The sequence below is a fragment of the Gigantopelta aegis genome, chromosome 6 (genome assembly GCF_016097555.1).
Source record: "Gigantopelta aegis isolate Gae_Host chromosome 6, Gae_host_genome, whole genome shotgun sequence".
In the NCBI taxonomy this organism is placed as follows: Eukaryota; Metazoa; Mollusca; class Gastropoda; order Neomphalida; family Peltospiridae; genus Gigantopelta; species Gigantopelta aegis.
Window position 1 is genome coordinate 96179500 of NC_054704.1, and position 16707 is coordinate 96196206.

Below are 16707 nucleotides of genomic sequence, written 5' to 3' on the forward strand. Positions count from 1 at the left end.
CGTACGGGCTCCCATTTTTGTAGGGGAGGGAGTGGGCAGGCTGATATTTGCACGAATTAAACGAAAATGCCCGAATATGGATAACATCATTCATTCATATTAATCGTTACTGCCAAATAGCTATATAGGGTTACAAATGAATCACTACGTAGTTTGCCCTGGATTACAGCCAATATTGTGGGTAAAATAATACAAATACATTGTAAAATGGTTTCAGACCAGCTCATTTAGATCGAATATCTATATCGTTTGCTAGAATTTTAAGATTTACTCCGTCACTGGGAGGGAAGTCCCCACCCTTTCTCCGCCCCTTGTCTCGTACGGGCACTGGAAGGGCAGTCCCCGCCCTTTCTCCGCCCCTTGTCTCGTACGGGCACTGGGAAGGAAGTCCCCACCCTTTCTCCGCCCCTTGTCTACGCTTATGGCCATGATATTAACCACATAGGCTACAGAAAAGTTGAACACGTTATCACCAACCGTATTACACAAGACATAAAATTGACGCGTCAAGTTACATGACATGCTAAAAGGATAGGAATGGAATGTTGTTTAAAACGCCTCGCAACACTTTAAACTGTGGCTATTTCGTTACGATTTAAACACAAGCTACCTCTGCTAATAATAGCATTGTATCTTGTATATATATTCTCTACAACAGACAGGACAGTACATACCATGACCTTTGACGTGCCAGTACTGAGGCACAGTATGGAATGGGGTAAAACGAAGCCGTCGAGAGAGATCGACCCTACCACCCATCGCACCTCAGACGAGCGCTCTACATCTACCACTGCACTATCTACGACCCCTTGGTATGCTGGCACTGAAAATCATGTCATCGCAAAACAAACCAATCTCCTCCTCCTCCCCCCCCCCCCCAAGCCCCCCAACAACAACAAAACAATCTCCCCTCACACAACAACCCTCCCCCCCCCCCCCCCCCCCCCCCCAACAACAACAACAACAAAAAACACCCGTTGTGGTCGATTTAATGCACACAACACTAAAAAACTCAAGTAATTGGGTTGGCAACTTATGTCTCTCGCTTTGGAGTATTATAAATATATGAAAGTTTGTTTATCAATCATTGGCTATTGAATGTCAAACATTTGGTCGTTTCGACACATAGAAAAAACCCCATTACATTTTCCATAAGGTCAGGTCATGTCAGTGTTTAACGTGCACATTTAGAGCAAGCTGATGTAGCGCACGCCTGTCCTGGGCATAGGTACTGACCTTGGCCGGCTCCTCCGTCCTATAGGAAAGGGGTGGGGTGGGTTGGAGGGGGGACTGCACTGGCAGGTACAAGGAAGTACCATTAACAGCAAGGGATCTTTTATATGCACTTTCTCGCAGACATAACAACACATACCACGGCCTTTGACAACAGTCATAGAATGAGTCCACCGTGGGGGTTGGATCTTTCGACCAGAGCACCTCAGGCGAGCACTCTACACACTAAACTAGCTCAGTTACTCTGATGTTCGAGAGCTAGACGGACATCTGGACTTAAGAAATGTCCGCCTAGCTCTCGAACGGCCGAGTACTCGGACTACCGACTGGGCAGGATTCCGCCCCATATACATCTGTTTGTTTGTTTGTTCGCTGACACCACTAGAGCATAGTGGCTATAAATATATGCATGAAGACATTTACATGCAGTTTAAGTTGTATAGCGCTATCTACACGATGAATATCCCATTTTACCCATTTTACACGACATTTTTACATAATTCTTTCAGGACACTATGTAGCCCAAGTAACATATGGACGGGGTGGGGGTGGGACGATGCAGTAAATAAATAAATAAATAAAAATAAATTATAAAAAAACTAACAAACGCCCCCCCCCCCCCCCCCCCCCCCCCCCCCCCCCCCCCCCCCCCCCCCCCCCCCCCCCCCCGGCCATAGACCCCCCCCCCCCCCCCCAAACGTGTAGTAATATGTAGCGTGTTATCCTGCTTGAAGGCCACTTTTGGTATGTTTTGGGAAATGGGGTGGGTTGGGGGAGGGACTGTCCCATGCCCTCACTAAATGATGCCATCAATTCACAGGTGCCTATTTGCAACGAGTCCCAACTTCATTCATTTCAGTTTAACTTATTTTCGTACTTATATCCATTAAGGTTCAAGCACGCTGTCCTGGGCACACACCTCAGCTATCTGGGCTGTCTGTCCAGGACAATGGGTTTTTTGTAAGTGGTCCGTGACAAAGAAGGGATGTAGTGGTCTTACACCTACACATTGAGTCGTTACAACTCGCTCTGGGTGTGAGCCAATACCGGGCTGCGGACCCAGTACCTACCAGCCTCATGTCCAATGGCATAACCACGACACTGGTAGAGTCCAACTGCTTTGCAGTCATCTTTTGTTTTGTACAAGAACGAGGTGTTTGAATTTTATTAAATAACGACCTGCTTGTCACTGCAATATAGAACATTCATCACTGAAACCCGGCTCATGCATCCAGAAGCAGCTTCCCCACTCTACAGCACAATCAGGAGGGAGATCAATAACTCAAGGAACAAAGGACCTTTCAAGCCGTTTCTAAAGATTGTTTGGCACTTCATTGCTGGGAACTTCTTATCGGCAATGAATTGCCAATATTTATAAAAGACTTCTAAAGTTGGTGCATGAAAACACATTAAAAGTATGAGGTGCACGTTAGAAATCAAACCAGAAATGCCATCGACATATTAGTAAATATACTGATCGAAAGTAATGAGAGCACATACATAGTGTGTGTGTGTGTGTGTGTGTGTGTGTGTGGTGTGGGGGCACACACATATATAAATATACATATATATAAACCATCGATGCTGCTACTGGATCAAGAAGTGTGTGGGGGGCACACACCCCTTTGCCACCTACTTCCTACGCCAGTGGACTAAGAACACCCCTCAATCCATAGCAGTCAGTTCGACAAAGTTCAGTTTGTTTTGTTTAACATTGATTAATTAATCATCGGCTATTGAATGTCAAACGCTTGGTACCTGTAATTCCGACACTTGGGCGGGACATGGCCCAGTGGTAAAGCGCTCATTTGATGCACGATCAGTCAGATTGATCCCAGTCGGTGGGCCCACTGGGCTATTTCTCGCTCCATCCAGTGCAACACGACTGGTATATCAAGTTCAAGTTCTTTATTCACATTAAGCTGTACAGCTCATCTGTTCATATATACCGGCCTCGGTGGCGTCGTGGTTAGGCCATCGGTATACAGGCTGGTAGGTACTGGGTTCGGATCCCAGTCGAGGCATGGGATTTTTAATCCAGATACCGACTCAAAACCCTGAGTGAGTGCTCCGCAAGGCTCAATGGGTAGGTGTAAACCACTTGCACCGACCAGTGATCCATAACTGGTTCAACAAAGGCCATGGTTTGTGCTATCCTGCCTGTGGGAAGCGCAAATAAAAGATCCCTTGCTGCTAATCGGAAGAGTAGCCCATGTAGTGGCGACAGCGGGTTTCCTCTCAAAATCTGTGTGGTCCTTAACCATATGTCTGACGCCATATAACCGTAAAATAATGTGTTGAGTGTGTCGTTAAATAAAACATTTCTTTTTTTCTGTTCATATATAAACAAAAATACATAACCACAGAACAAAATTCAATAAACAAGAAAACATACATGTCACATGAAACAAATAAACTACACATACGGAAAATGCCTTAAAAAACGTTTCTCAATTTAACTACTTTATATAAATATTTTCCAAAATTACATAAAGTTTTAGAATTTTGTACATTATATAACTGCAGTAGCTTAAAAAAAAAAGGCCAAAGGCCTTGGTATGTGCTATCCTACCTGTGAGATGGTGCATATAAAAGATACTAATGGAAAAATGAAGCGCATTTCCTAAGATTATGTCCAAATTACTAAATGTTTGACATCCAGTAGCCAATGATTAATAAAGCAATGTGCTCTAGTGGTGTCATTAAACAAAAATCGGACACCAAGCCATCAGAGAAAACCACATTTCCCAGACAGGATAGTACAAACCACGGCCTTAGAGACCAGTTGTGCACTGGTTGGAATGAGAAAAATCAGTTTGAGAATACTGACATTCAATGCCACATTACAACTTTGCATGAAATAGACATTTTCGACACAAATGCTTCTGTCATGTGCATGAAGTCTGCACTACTTAAACATACACAATCCACCTGTGGACACCAGCTGTGTAGTTTACGTGCCGACTTTCACATACCTCTATTACTGTTATTATGGTAAAACCCAACTTTTAGAATATGTGTTTTTAAATATTCAACACAATACAAAATTATGAAAGAAAACAAACACCATGGTTGCAAATGATAATTTTACTGTATTTACCTAATCACATAAATGATACAAGTTGGCACAAACAGCAACAATTTGATATGACACAGTTCATTCAATGCATAGCATCTTATAACACAAACATTAAAAACACACCATTGGCTAATTTACACAACTGTACAAATGAAACACATGCAATTACAAATAGAACAAATTTGGTATTCTAAGCCCCATATTGTACATCTTTAAACAATTACAACTGTCCACAAAATATATTTATTGTTATTATTACAGTACTATTAGTTTTAAATTCATCGTTAGCAGACTTTTGACTACAGTGTGATGGATGGGGTAGGTGGTGGTATGTTTTTTCATGTAAAACAATCCCTTGCCACTTACTCAGAATCAGTAGTCTATATAATGCAATAATAATAATAATAATAATAATAATAAATCATTTTTAAAAAGTATTTTATAACCAGTTTTTTATAGTTAAAAGGCAAAAATGCTAAACATATTTTCTTATAAATGTGAATACTGCACAGTATTTGTTTGTAACAGGCTAGAATTTGAAGAATCAGTTGGCGCAAAACCCCCCCCAAAACCGTCAAACCCCCCAGATATAATAACATATATGATTATTATACAGACATAATTATAGCCTCCACACTATTTGTCCAGTAATAATAATAAACTCAAATACAAAGAGAATCTTTGACACTGAAGTTTTAAGCAAGAATATGGGCATTTTCAGGCAACACAAATAAGGATTCTATTGAAATAATATTGATTAAAATTTGATTGCAGTAATGTACACATCAAATCTAAAACAAACACCAATTTACACTAAAAATCTCCACAAATTTGTATCATGTGCATGAAAAATATACACCAGTGTATACTAAAACTAGCTACAAATTATTATCACGTACATGTAACATGTACTCTTGAATGAAGAAATACAACATTATTTACTGACAAAGCAACAGCATGCATGTACCCTGACATAGTACTCAATACATTTATAGTATTGCAACTAATACAACTATGATATATACAAAGACACTCACAATATAATAACTCATATTTGATATATACAAAAACAGTGTTATTCGGTGGTACAGAGAAAAAACATACAGTGCAATAAAAAGTTAAAGTTTGTTTTGTTTAATGACACCACTAGAGCACATTGATTTATACAGTGCAATAATATAATTTTGTTAATAAACAATTAAAAAAATATCACACTAATTTATCTTTTACCTAAACCTAACATTTCAACATTATAATATAGCAAGTTAGCAAAGTATTTTTTATTCATTCACTAAACTTGGCTCATCCTAAAATACATTATTGCTATAGTATATAGACACAAAATATTTTCTTGACAAGACTCACTGGCAAGGAAATCACTGTCAGAATAGAACGAGGATTTATGAACAAAGCTCAGCTCAGATTTATATAGTTCAGTCAACAGATGTTTGGCTAGCAGGATCATACACAGTTCACTGAAAAGGATACTGCCTCATAGAATCTCATAGTTCAGTCATCAGATTGGCTAACTGGACCCTACACAGTTCAATCAACTTAAGCTTGGCTAGCATTATCCTGTACACTTCAATCAACTTAAGCTTGGCTAGCATTATCCTGTACAGTTCAATCAACATAAGCTTGGCTAGCAGGAGAGTATAAAGTTCATTTAATACGATACTGCCTCACAGGATCTCATAGTTAATCAACATAAGCTTGGCAAGCAGGGACCGGTCTCGGTGGTGTTGTGGTTAAGCCATCGGGCATAAGGCTGGTAGGTACAGGGTTCACAGCCCGGTACCGGCTCCCACCCAGAGTGAGTTTTAATGACTTAATGGGTAGGTGTAACACCACAACACCCTCTTCTCTCTGACTAACTACTAACTCACTGTCCTGGAAAGACAGCCCAGATAGCTGAGGTGTGTGCCTAAGACAACGTGCTTGAAACAATGACAAGCAGGTTGAAAACAGTTCAACCAATAGAAGCTTGGCTAGCAGGATCCAAATACATTCTACAAGAGCTTGGCTAGTATAATCCAATACATTTTAGTCAACCCATACTAGGCTAAAAATCCTACACATTTCAGTCAACTAAATGCTTGATTAACATAATCCTACACATTTCAGTCAACAAATGTTTGACTAACAATATCCTACACATTTCAGACAACCCATGTTTGGCTAACACAATCCTACACATTTCAGTCAATTCCACACTTTGCTAGGAGTCTGAACAGTAAAAGGTTCTAACAGGTTTCATTTAATTGTGTAGTTTGCTATTTTTAAGACTAATGTTTTTGCATGTTGCTTTGGTTCAATTCATTTTTAAACAAGACTTTATCCTATGTAATCAAAATGAAAACAAATCCCCAACATTAGCATATCTCTGTACAAGCCTGAAAACCAAGGGTGAATTATCCCAAGTTGTGTCATGGTTTAACAAGAGTACCGGTGAGGTACATGATATGCCCATCAGGAGTTTTGGACCAACCGTCAACCCAAGTTGTTCCTACATGTGAAGTTTGATGGTCCTGTGTGCATCTGTGTGCAAGATATGATCTGGACATGGATTTACTGTTATGTGCAGTAGACCATGAACAGTAGGTCACAGTGACCTAGTAATAGTACACAACACACCGCCATCCCAAATTGTTCCTACATGTGAGGTTTGATGATCCTGTATGCAAGATATAGTCCGAACAAGGATTTACTGTTATGTGCAGTAGACTGTGTAAAGTAGGTCACAGTGACCTAGTAATAGTATGTGACACACCACCATCCCAAGTTGTTCTTACATGTGAGGTTTGATGGTCCTATATGCAAGATATGGTCCGGACAAGAAAAAGTTAACAGACGGACAACGCCATACCATAATATGACCCATAGATGGGCGTATAAAAACCAATACAAACACTTGCATGACAACCATGTCCCTCCCTCCCTTTCTAAAAAAACCCCCACCACTACAAATGAAACACTGGAATTATCCGATTTTGTTTTTTACATTTGTTAAGAATATGTCAATACTAGAACCACTTTAGTTAAAACCTAATCTACTGCACTGCAGTTAGAACAGAACTTGTGAAAACAAAACAAAACCCCAGTGAATAAATGATAACATGTACCCCAACACAGAAAAACTTTGTACAGTATGTACACGTCATTGCATAAATAATGATATACTATGGATATGATATATTCAAGATGATATGCTATACAAATAGGTATAATTATGCCGCACTTCATCAAAGGAATGTTACACTCATGTACATGCTTTAAAAATAAAACATAAGTATTTAGAAGAATGTTTGCACAGCCAATGAACATGCATAAATCAAATACATTAAACAATAATAATCTTATTTTACATTTTGAAGAAAAAAAGGGATAGAGCATTTTTCAATGACAAAGTATAGTCTGTACACCTGACAAGAAGTGAACACTTTTTGTTTTTAAGCAGAGCTGCTGTAATTGCTGTTATTATCAAGGCATACCTGATGTTGTGTGACTTATTGGATGTGAAGTAATATGAAAAAGTTAAAGCATTTTAAAGGCTGAGTCGGGCTACTCTTTACTTTAGTCGAGGTGCACTGACTCGAATGAGAAATAGTCCAATGGGCCCACCGACGGGGATTGATCCCAGATCAATTGTTCATTAGATGAATACTTTACAAGGCTACATCTGACCTAGGGCTACACAGCCATAATTTATTTATGTACTAAATTATGGGCAAGTGGATTACTATGACCAAGTTGATGGGCTCATGCTTATAAAACCTTTAGAGTCCAGACTCAATCTCTAATGATGTCACACACATACAATTTGTATGGCGTTGTCATGACATTACTGTCTCAGACTCTATAATAATCTCGAGTCTAGACTCTAAAAGTTTTATAAGCACCAGGCCTGGTTGAATAATGTAATTCCAAGGACAAATTAAATGTATATATTTTTTGTCAATAATTTGTTCTGCCATGTAGTAGGTTAACAGTTAACTACTCAGCCTTTAAAAGCTGCATTAGTCAACCTCTTTCGTTTTAGCTTTCATGGTTTTAATGCTGCATTCAATAGAAGTTGTCAATATTGTATTTCCCCAATTCACAAGTGGGAAAAGCTTTCTTTGTTGAAATAACCCTTGAACACAACTTGTAAACTGGGGTAGGATTTTTTGTCTCAATCTTCACAACTCGAGAAAAAATGGCAGAACAAACACAAATCATTCATGTAATTATGAGTTGGAGTGTGTGCGAGATTGGAGTGACTGCAGATAGTCTATAAATCACCTGAATGCTTTCACTTGGTAAAGTCATGTTCACAATTTGAACTTGTGTATTCACGATATTCACAAGCACCAAATGAACGCAGCATAAGCTAAACCAAAAACATCGGATATTATTCAAATGTAGTTTACTGTTAGAATTACCATTTTTAAATTTTGTTTCAAATGTGCACCCAAATCCATTTTTAATTAACTAAACAAAATGCAGCCAGTCCTCAAATTAGCTTTGTGGTGAACTGCAGCAACAAAATTCAATTAAAATTTGGCTGATGGTCCTTAAAGTTAAATTCTGGCATTTGTCAAGCGTAACACAAACAGATTACTAATCTTATGCGTGGACTCATTAGCAGGTCCACTCTTTAACAAATTAAGGGATGGTATACAGGTTGCAAATTTAGCCAAATTCCATACTTCCACAAATCTAAGATTTTGGATCGTAATATATTGCACAAAGTGATGACATTGAATAGAATTAAAGTGTTGACATCAGATATTATACATTTCAAAAATTAACAAGAACTGTTTACAATACAAACAAACATCTTACGTACCAGTACGTGCTGGAGAGAAAAAGAAAGTTCCGAATAATGTAATCGTAATACTATTGCTTAAACATCACAATGCTTTTATAAGACATATTATGCCCAAATGATACCATTAACAGAACTCTCTGATTATTTCTAAGATAAGCATAACAGCTGACGCTGTTAAGTAGTATAAATAAGCAAAATGGATACCATGCATAAAAATAAAAATAAAATACTTACTGGAAGCACCACATATTCATTCCATCAAGAAATTAAGTGGTTTTGTCAACATCCAGTTTTAAAAGATTTAGTTTATAAATAACTGAAGTTTGAAAATTATTTTAAAACTGCCAACTGTAAATACAGTATGTTGAGAAGACGTTCGACATTTCCACAGTTACAAACTGATCATCAACAAGAATGATTTATGATGATTACCAGTTGCTGATTTTGAAAAACAAACATCAAGTAACTTATTGGACTTTAATTTAAAATAGGTTTCACCACCTCAGATATTGGTAGAGATCCAATCTTATTCGTTGTTACATATGTGTTAATTAAAATGTTTGTGTATATTCAATGTTACATACAAATTAGCACGTTAACAGTTCAATAGAATTCATTACTTAATATACGTGGATACAAAGCATACTAAATGTTTTTGGCAGACTTTTATTTTATGTTAAAAAGTTTCCAGCTGAAATAAAACTTGGGGTAGTACACAATGCAAAAGTATTGAACTGAAAGGAGGTTTGTTTGCATCAACTTGTCTCTTTTTTTAAAAACACCCCCAAAAACAACAGTAAAGTAAAAAGAACAAACTGCTATTATATAATAATTGCAATACTATTAATTCTTTAATTTCTTAAGGTGATGGGAGAGGGATTATGTTTAACAGTGAGAATGTGTGTTACAGTACTAATTATAGCTTCTCGTGAATAAATGTGTTTAATAGCCTGGTTTATTGGATTTCATTTGTGCATATATCTATTTAATAAAGCTGTCTGTCTTTAAGACTTGTGACCCAATGCACATACATTTGGATGGCATGTTTGAGGCATTTTACAAAATGCATTTCACAGTATGTTATTATCACAGCCACACTTGAATCCAATACTGCATGAATAACATAAAAAAGAAACATGCAGAAAAGACCATATTTTGTGAACACAATGAATACAACATCCTATAAGGACCAGGATGGAAAAACACACCAAAACCCCTCGTTATTATACAATGTTACAAGTTCATTTCAAAGTGCAATATCAGAAAAAGATTTAATGACAGAGTCTAAATATAATCAAGCTTTTTACACAATTAAGTGACAACTTTCGTCAAAAACAACCTGCACCCATTAGCATGCTAAACCACGACCATGACTGCAGCAAAAGTAACTGTAATCCAAGGATTATGCCATGAATATGCATGCCAACAACTAGTAGCAATGAATATTGTACTTAACAACAGGAAATGCATTTTTATATTTGTATAATTAACATGCCAAATGGGTGATGACACGAATAATTTAGGATGGCAAATACATGAATTTATACTACTAGAATATTGATCTTCGCCTCTACATAGAGAATCTTCTCGCTTAATCCAAATAGAAGATATTATTTTAAAACAGTGAGCTACTTAAAAGAGGTACATCATAGACAGGACAAGGCTTCGCTGCAAGCCTTCACAGGGTAGGTAGACCGCAGTCTATACTACTTCCATTCACTTCACCATGTGTGTTCTCACAGCTGTCTTCACTTGACACATGGTACACGTCTCTGAAAATTCAAAGTCAAATTCAAAGTCATCGGTATATTTGTCACATTTCATTCATGCATTCCACAATTCAACTAAAAGTACTGTAAAAAGCGTTCACCAGCCCTTGAAATCCAGATCATCTTTTAATGTCATAATAACATAAATAATAACAAAGCAGAAAAGAAAGTTTGTTTTATTTAATGACACCACTACAGCTCATTGATTATTAATCATCGGCTATTGGATGTCAAAACATTTGGTAATTTTGACATATACTTAGAGAGGAAACCCGCTACATTTTTCCATTAGTAGCAAGGGATCTTTTATATGCACCATCCTACAGACAGGATAGCCTATACCACGGCCTTTGATATTCCAGTCATGGTGCACTGGCTGAACGAATTATAATAACAAAGCAAATGCCTGATAACAATAAAGATGCCTCTGGAGATCAATTTTGTGACAGGTTTTTGCAATGACACTGCTGATTGAAGTAGTGAGTTTTGAGGACAGATTCATACAGAATAATCTCTTTCGCTGTCCATTATTAAAAATGTTATTAAAAATAATTTAACTTGAGTAATCATGTCCCCAACCCCCCATTTAATCACACCTCTATTCTTCTCCCACCACCTTTTATGTTATCCTACTGTCCCATAACATGACTTACAGACCGTGTGGATGCTCCACCACAGTATAAACTCCTGGCTATGCCAATGCTTAATTTTTAAAAGATAATTTACAAGTGCCATTTGGGCCATATAAAGCAATGTTTTTTCAATGACACGTCAGAACTGAGTCAGGAGTGCTCTCAGCCACTGAACTACATCAGACACCCAGCTGTTACTTAGGAGATAGCCATATGAAGGTGAGTTTTATAGATTTGCAGGTGTTATTGTCTATGTGATGCCTGCAAATGGTTCATTTTTAACCAGACGTGTTGGCATGACGTAAAAAATTAAACATTTGCGTGCATCAAATGTGTGGTAATAGCCCAAATAAGATGTTACCTTCCAATAACAATAATTTTGTACATGTGTGGAGAAAAACAAATGTATGTATGTATGTATCTATGTATCTATGTATGTATATATATATATATATATATATATATATATATATATATATATATATATATATATATATATATATATATAGGAAGAAAATCAACAATGACTGCTATAAAAATTAGCATACGACCGCAAACACATTATATTATTTTAAAACAGTGAGGTACTTATGTCTTTATATACAGACACTGACATTCTAAACAAGAAAATGTATTTGATATGTAATTTTAGTCATTAAAAAGACTGTCAGTTGGGAACATCTTACAATGGCTGGAGACTCAGGACAGTCCCTTTAATGTTTATGGCTGATCAACTTACCAGGTACGGTCTGTGGTTCCGAAGTCTGTGATTCCTAGTGCATTGGCAAATTCTTCTAAGGAATACTTTCCGTCACCATTTTCGTCAAAAGGCTTAAGGTCATCTTCAGAGGGGGCAGCTGGCCCAAGGAAGTTTGACAAGCCTTTGGGATCTACTAGACCGTTACCTTTCACATCCCACCGGTTGAAGTACCTATCCAGTTCTAAAAAATATAACATCTTTCTTAAAGGAAAGGAAAATAATATTTACAGTGTTTAGAGAGATTCTGCTCTGTACTGTTATTTAAAAATGGATCATGAATAATGTCGGTTTTGAGGGAATTCCGGTTTACCAAGGGTCTGGTTTTGAGGGGTCTCACTGCACTTTCTAGATATGAATAACAGCCTACTTAAAAGCTTGTTTCATGAACAATGAAAAGTGTGTACATATTTGACCTGAAAACACAGTGCTTGAAATAAGAAGTAAAATATTGCCTGCTGTTATATTTAATAAATAGCAGGCCAAAAGAATTATTCCTTTCTAAGATAAAAAAGAAGAAGAAAAAAGCCTGCTTTTGCTTTTCGCAGGCCGCTATTTCGAGCCCTAAAACACAATGTGTACTGAATGTCACATGGGTTCTGCAAGCAGGGAAGTATACTTACTGTCCATGCTGTCTATGGATTCCCCTGAACCCGGCACAGTGATTGATATAGTCTTAGAATCGGGCTGAGTGGATGTTAGGATGTCTTTAAGACTCATCGAAGTTGACGGCTGGGCTGCAATAATAAACAAGACTGAATGAAAAGAAAAAGAATTCATCATGACGTTCAAAATAATGTTTAATACTAATTTACATTTTGTAACCTTTAATTTGCTGTTGTGGTGAATTTATGATGTACAAAGTACATGTATCCCCCTTGTCATAATGATGCAAGGTAAAATACTACTTACGGTAACTGCTTAATATTATTTGAATAGCATTTAAATAATATTAATGTATTGCAATTATTATCAAAAACAATACATACATATAAGAAGCATTCTGAGAGTATTGCTAAAGCAATATATTTTCCCTACTGGACCAAACAAATTTGTTTATCTTCTAAATTCAAAGGCCATAACTGTGAAAAATGGGTAAATCGCCATGAAAGTCAAAATGTAATAAAAGCTATGTATCAAATTTCAGCTCAATATCTTTAGTCATTGCAAAAAGACAAAATCTGAAAAACACATTTTTATATCTCCTAAATTCAAGGGCCATAACTCTATGAAAAATGAGCAAATCGCCATGAAACTCAAACTTGTTCTGTACTGGAACATGATGAAGCTATGCTTAAAATTTCAGTTGCACCAGTAGGTGACTAATAAAGTATGTTTTTAAAAGCATTATTAAATTTATTAATCAATAAGGTGCATTCATTGTCAATCATTCATTGGTTAAAGACATCTATGATTGGTACCTGCAGGCTGCACATTTACAAATCATCATAAAATCAGAAGACAATTATTCAAGGTTAATCCTTTAATTGAATGCAGATTTAGTAAACATCGGTAATTTAGAAGTCACATGACAGGATGCATGTGGCTGTGTGTTCACTTTGATTAAGGATAACCATTCATTACAGGAAACCAGTTGTATTGTCTGCCAAGAGGAAAAAAAAACAAAGACACCTCACCTCCGGTTTTCTACCAGACGGTAAGAAGAGTAAAATCTTTCTAATTAATGGATATATATTTTTATTTTTTAGTTAGATGATAGTAAGAGAACTGCTGTTTAAAAATATGTCAAATGCATTTATATGCAGTGTTCAATTTGAAAACATTTCAAACCCACCTAGTAGGGGCACTTGTAGTCTATTTTATTTTTTAATTATATACCCTCAAACAAATTTTCTGGCAGAAAGCCTTCCGCCAATATCATCTGGATGATAAAAGTTTCACACGACATGTAAATGTATATATGACAAATAAATGTACCTGTGGTTGTGGTAGTCTTATTATTCATTTCATGAAAGTTTGTAACATGGTGCTGTTCCCAAGTCGCATTCTCTATAAAAACAGTTAAACACACACAACACGTCACAACACAACAGAAATACTCATGCAAACAACAAATAAATCTTTAACACCAGAAAACAAAGTAGCACCACACTATAATACAATGAAGCAGGCTATTCATTCTTTAAATTATGATACAACGAAGCAGGCTATTCATTGTACAACTACAAAGCCTAAATGAAAACTACAAACAAACCTGGAGTGAAATTCACAAGACATTGAAATATGGATTAGTATAGACAGAAGAAAATTATTTATGTATCTAACAAACTCACTAGATAATTACAGGGATTGTTTTTAATAATGAATTTAGTAGCATTGTTTTGCACATTAATGTAACTATATGACTGCAAAACACTTATAACAGTACTAATACTACATAAACCACCTTTTTTAAAATTTACTGCAAACCTCGCTATAAAAAACCCTAGGGTGCATGATTAAGTGATCCACTAACTTTGATTATAGGACAGCATTTAAGACCATATTAACCACTGATATATATTTAATCCTCATTTAGTACTACAGGATAGTTTAATTTTTTTAATTCACATGCTGAGGGGAGCTAAACATTACTCTCGTTGAACTAGTCTCAGAGGAGTGATGGGGAACAAGAGATTGGGCTCCCCTTAAATGCCAAGGTCTCTTTATCATGACCCATCTTCCATGCCGATATAATGTTTGCGTGAAACAGATACTAGATACTAACATTACTGCTGTCGGTTGAAAGGATAATTTTTGGCTTTTATATTTATTGCAAAAGTTACTTGTTTAAAAGTGTAGTAGGCAGGCTCGAAATAGCTGTAGGTGAGTATTTTGACTCTGGGAAAACATTTCCAATTGCCACAGGTAACGAAGTCTGAAGTTCGAGCCCTGCCAATGTGACACTATATTTATTTATCAGGGCTTCTAGATTATGGTAGCCCCACTCCCATGGCTAGTGATTTTCAATGTTGGGCTAGTTAAGTCTATTTTGTAAATATTAATATCCTGCCCCCACCCCAGCCTCCCAATGTTAGTGTTTTTAAACTCTACATCTCCCTCTTTAGGTGACATATTTGATTATTACTATTATTTAGTAACATTGTATCAACTTAAGTAAAGTAGGGCTATTGAATTTTTAATTGTAAATTTTTTTAAATCACTGATCCCATGGCTAGTGGAGTTTATAAAAATTCTAGAAGTCCTGTTTATCCTACATTTATTTCCTAAACAATTATTACTAGCTTTTATATTGGCCCCATAAGACTTTGTACACATGTGTTGTGTGTAAAATAATGCACTTAAAATTCCATTTACAAAATAAATCTATGCACAAAAAGGCTGTGTTCAATTCTCTTAGGATATTTATAAACAGGTTTCAATGTTCAGCCACCCAGACAGCAATTACAAAAACAAAGTACACATACTTGCGATTCATGCAGGTTTGGGATTGAAGCAGGTCTCTATATACAATTGAACATTTTCAGTTTTCAAATCAAAAGGGGAATTACTCTTGATATGAAATTAAGGATTATGAATAGTTTATGTAGAAAATGTTTTGGTGCAGTACACAAGCAGGCTAGATTTGGGTTAAAACTAGACAAACATAAAATGAAGTACACTGATTTACTGCCCTGTACTACAAGAATTCACAAAAATATGCAAGCAAAAAATAAATGACTTCACAATAACAATAATACAAGAATTCACAATACATGCATCTACATTATACATATTATATAATTATTATTATTATTATTTTTAAATACACAAAAACATGCATCTATGTTTAAAAATACACAATGTTGTTACCATTCTGAGTGGTGACAGAAGCCAGATGGCGAAGAATGCCATCGACATGAGCGGATATATTGACGAGGCTGTTACTGTTCCGAGTGAACTGCAAATACAGGTTGCTCATGTCCCCCATCAGTCTGACCACTGTGCCATTTAGTCCCTGTAGCAAGAAGAAACAAATAACAGTCTGTGAAAAATGGCGGATGTTATTAGCCAGTGAAGGTCATCAGTGGTTAAGTCATCGGACTGATGGGTAGTAATTTCACATCCTGGTACTAGCTCCCACCTAGAGCAAGTTTAATGACTTCTCTCTCACTAACCACTAACAAACTAAGCATGAATCGACAATACAGATTGCTGAGGTGTGTGCTCAAGACAGTGTACTTGAACCTTAATTGAATATAAGCGAGGAAATAACAACAAATTAATGAAAAATTAAATGTTTCATCCACCATAAACTGATTTTGGTGAACACCCATTTGTGCAATTATAATCTAAGTTCCACTGACCTAGCACTTATCGTCTGTCACAAACTTTAACTTTAAATTGTAACGCTGCTGCTACCACCATCAAAAAAGTAATACCTACATAGTGCCTTTTCACTTTGTAAAGGCTGGACTAAAAATATA

At 36.5% G+C, this 16707-nt stretch overlaps 1 protein-coding gene across 3 annotated transcripts in view; it reads right to left on the minus strand.

Annotated features, from left to right (window-relative positions):
• Positions 1-7082: 7082 nt before the first annotated feature.
• Positions 7083-16707, minus strand: part of LOC121375261 (EF-hand calcium-binding domain-containing protein 14-like) — a 50388-nt gene continuing 40763 nt past the window's right edge. For 2 of the 3 annotated variants that reach the window (XM_041502632.1, XM_041502631.1), the window contains exons 10-14: positions 16094-16238; positions 14219-14290; positions 12904-13017; positions 12263-12464; positions 7083-10894 (exon numbers count right to left, since the gene is read on the minus strand). In XM_041502632.1, coding sequence (XP_041358566.1) covers position 10894; positions 12263-12464; positions 12904-13017; positions 14219-14290; positions 16094-16238 — 534 coding nt within the window. In that variant the 3' untranslated portion in view covers positions 7083-10893. The remainder of the gene's footprint in view (positions 10895-12262; positions 12465-12903; positions 13018-14218; positions 14291-16093; positions 16239-16707) is intronic. The other variant, XM_041502634.1, reaches the window with a different exon arrangement.